The 678-nt window shown below is 40.9% G+C and overlaps 1 protein-coding gene across 1 annotated transcript; it reads left to right on the top strand.

Annotated features, from left to right (window-relative positions):
- BDB00DRAFT_754401 (uncharacterized protein) lies at window positions 1-258 on the top strand (the record flags this gene model as incomplete). Its single annotated transcript, XM_053118755.1, has 1 exon — window positions 1-258. A coding segment is annotated over one exon (258 nt), but the record flags the coding sequence as incomplete, so codon positions are not given.
- Window positions 259-678: the final 420 nt, after the last annotated feature.

The following is a 678-nucleotide window of genomic DNA, read 5'->3' as shown; positions in this document are numbered from 1 at the left end:
AACAGGAAAAGATCCATATCAGCCATCGAACCAGCCACGAACCGTCGGGTTGGCCGTGAAATTGACGTGATTTACAGCGCAAACAGAAAAGAAGTGGGGTGTGTCGAGATTGGAAAGAACGAAGATCAGACCAAAGAGATGAAGGACAGCTTGACCAAAATGCCGTTAATCATGCACGATATGTTGAGCCAAGTGGCATATTCACAAAAATCATTGCGTCAAGTTCAAATCCTCGGCTTCGTCATCAACGGTCAGTGAAACTTGGCTGTGTCTATATTAGTCTATTGATAATAACTTTTTGCAACTTCCAGGCTGCAAAATATCAATGCTGTTAATGGATTGCCCACAACGTTATGTTGCTAGAGTATGACGATCGAAAGCACTGGAATATCCAAGCTGCGCTGAAGACTACATCACAAAAATTGTTCCACTCTTTAAAATGGCCTTATCTAGACTAATTATAATGGAGCAAACGTGGAATATACTGGTAAAAAGTAACACCAACCTAGAATCGCTGCGATCTACAAGTGATTGGATGCTCCCAACAACCTTTGTTCCCAAATCATCATCACCGTCACCGTCATCGTCATCGTCATCGAAAAAACAAAAAAAAAACTAAATTACCCCTATATCATCCCATCAACCTTACGTCATATATTAGTTCATAATTTCCACCTC

Source organism: Zychaea mexicana, assembly GCF_025766255.1.
Source record: "Zychaea mexicana strain RSA 1403 chromosome Unknown BDB00scaffold_4, whole genome shotgun sequence".
Taxonomy (NCBI): Eukaryota; Fungi; Mucoromycota; class Mucoromycetes; order Mucorales; family Lichtheimiaceae; genus Zychaea; species Zychaea mexicana.
Note: the sequence above shows the minus strand (reverse complement) of the source record. Positions and strands in the feature narration are given on the sequence as shown.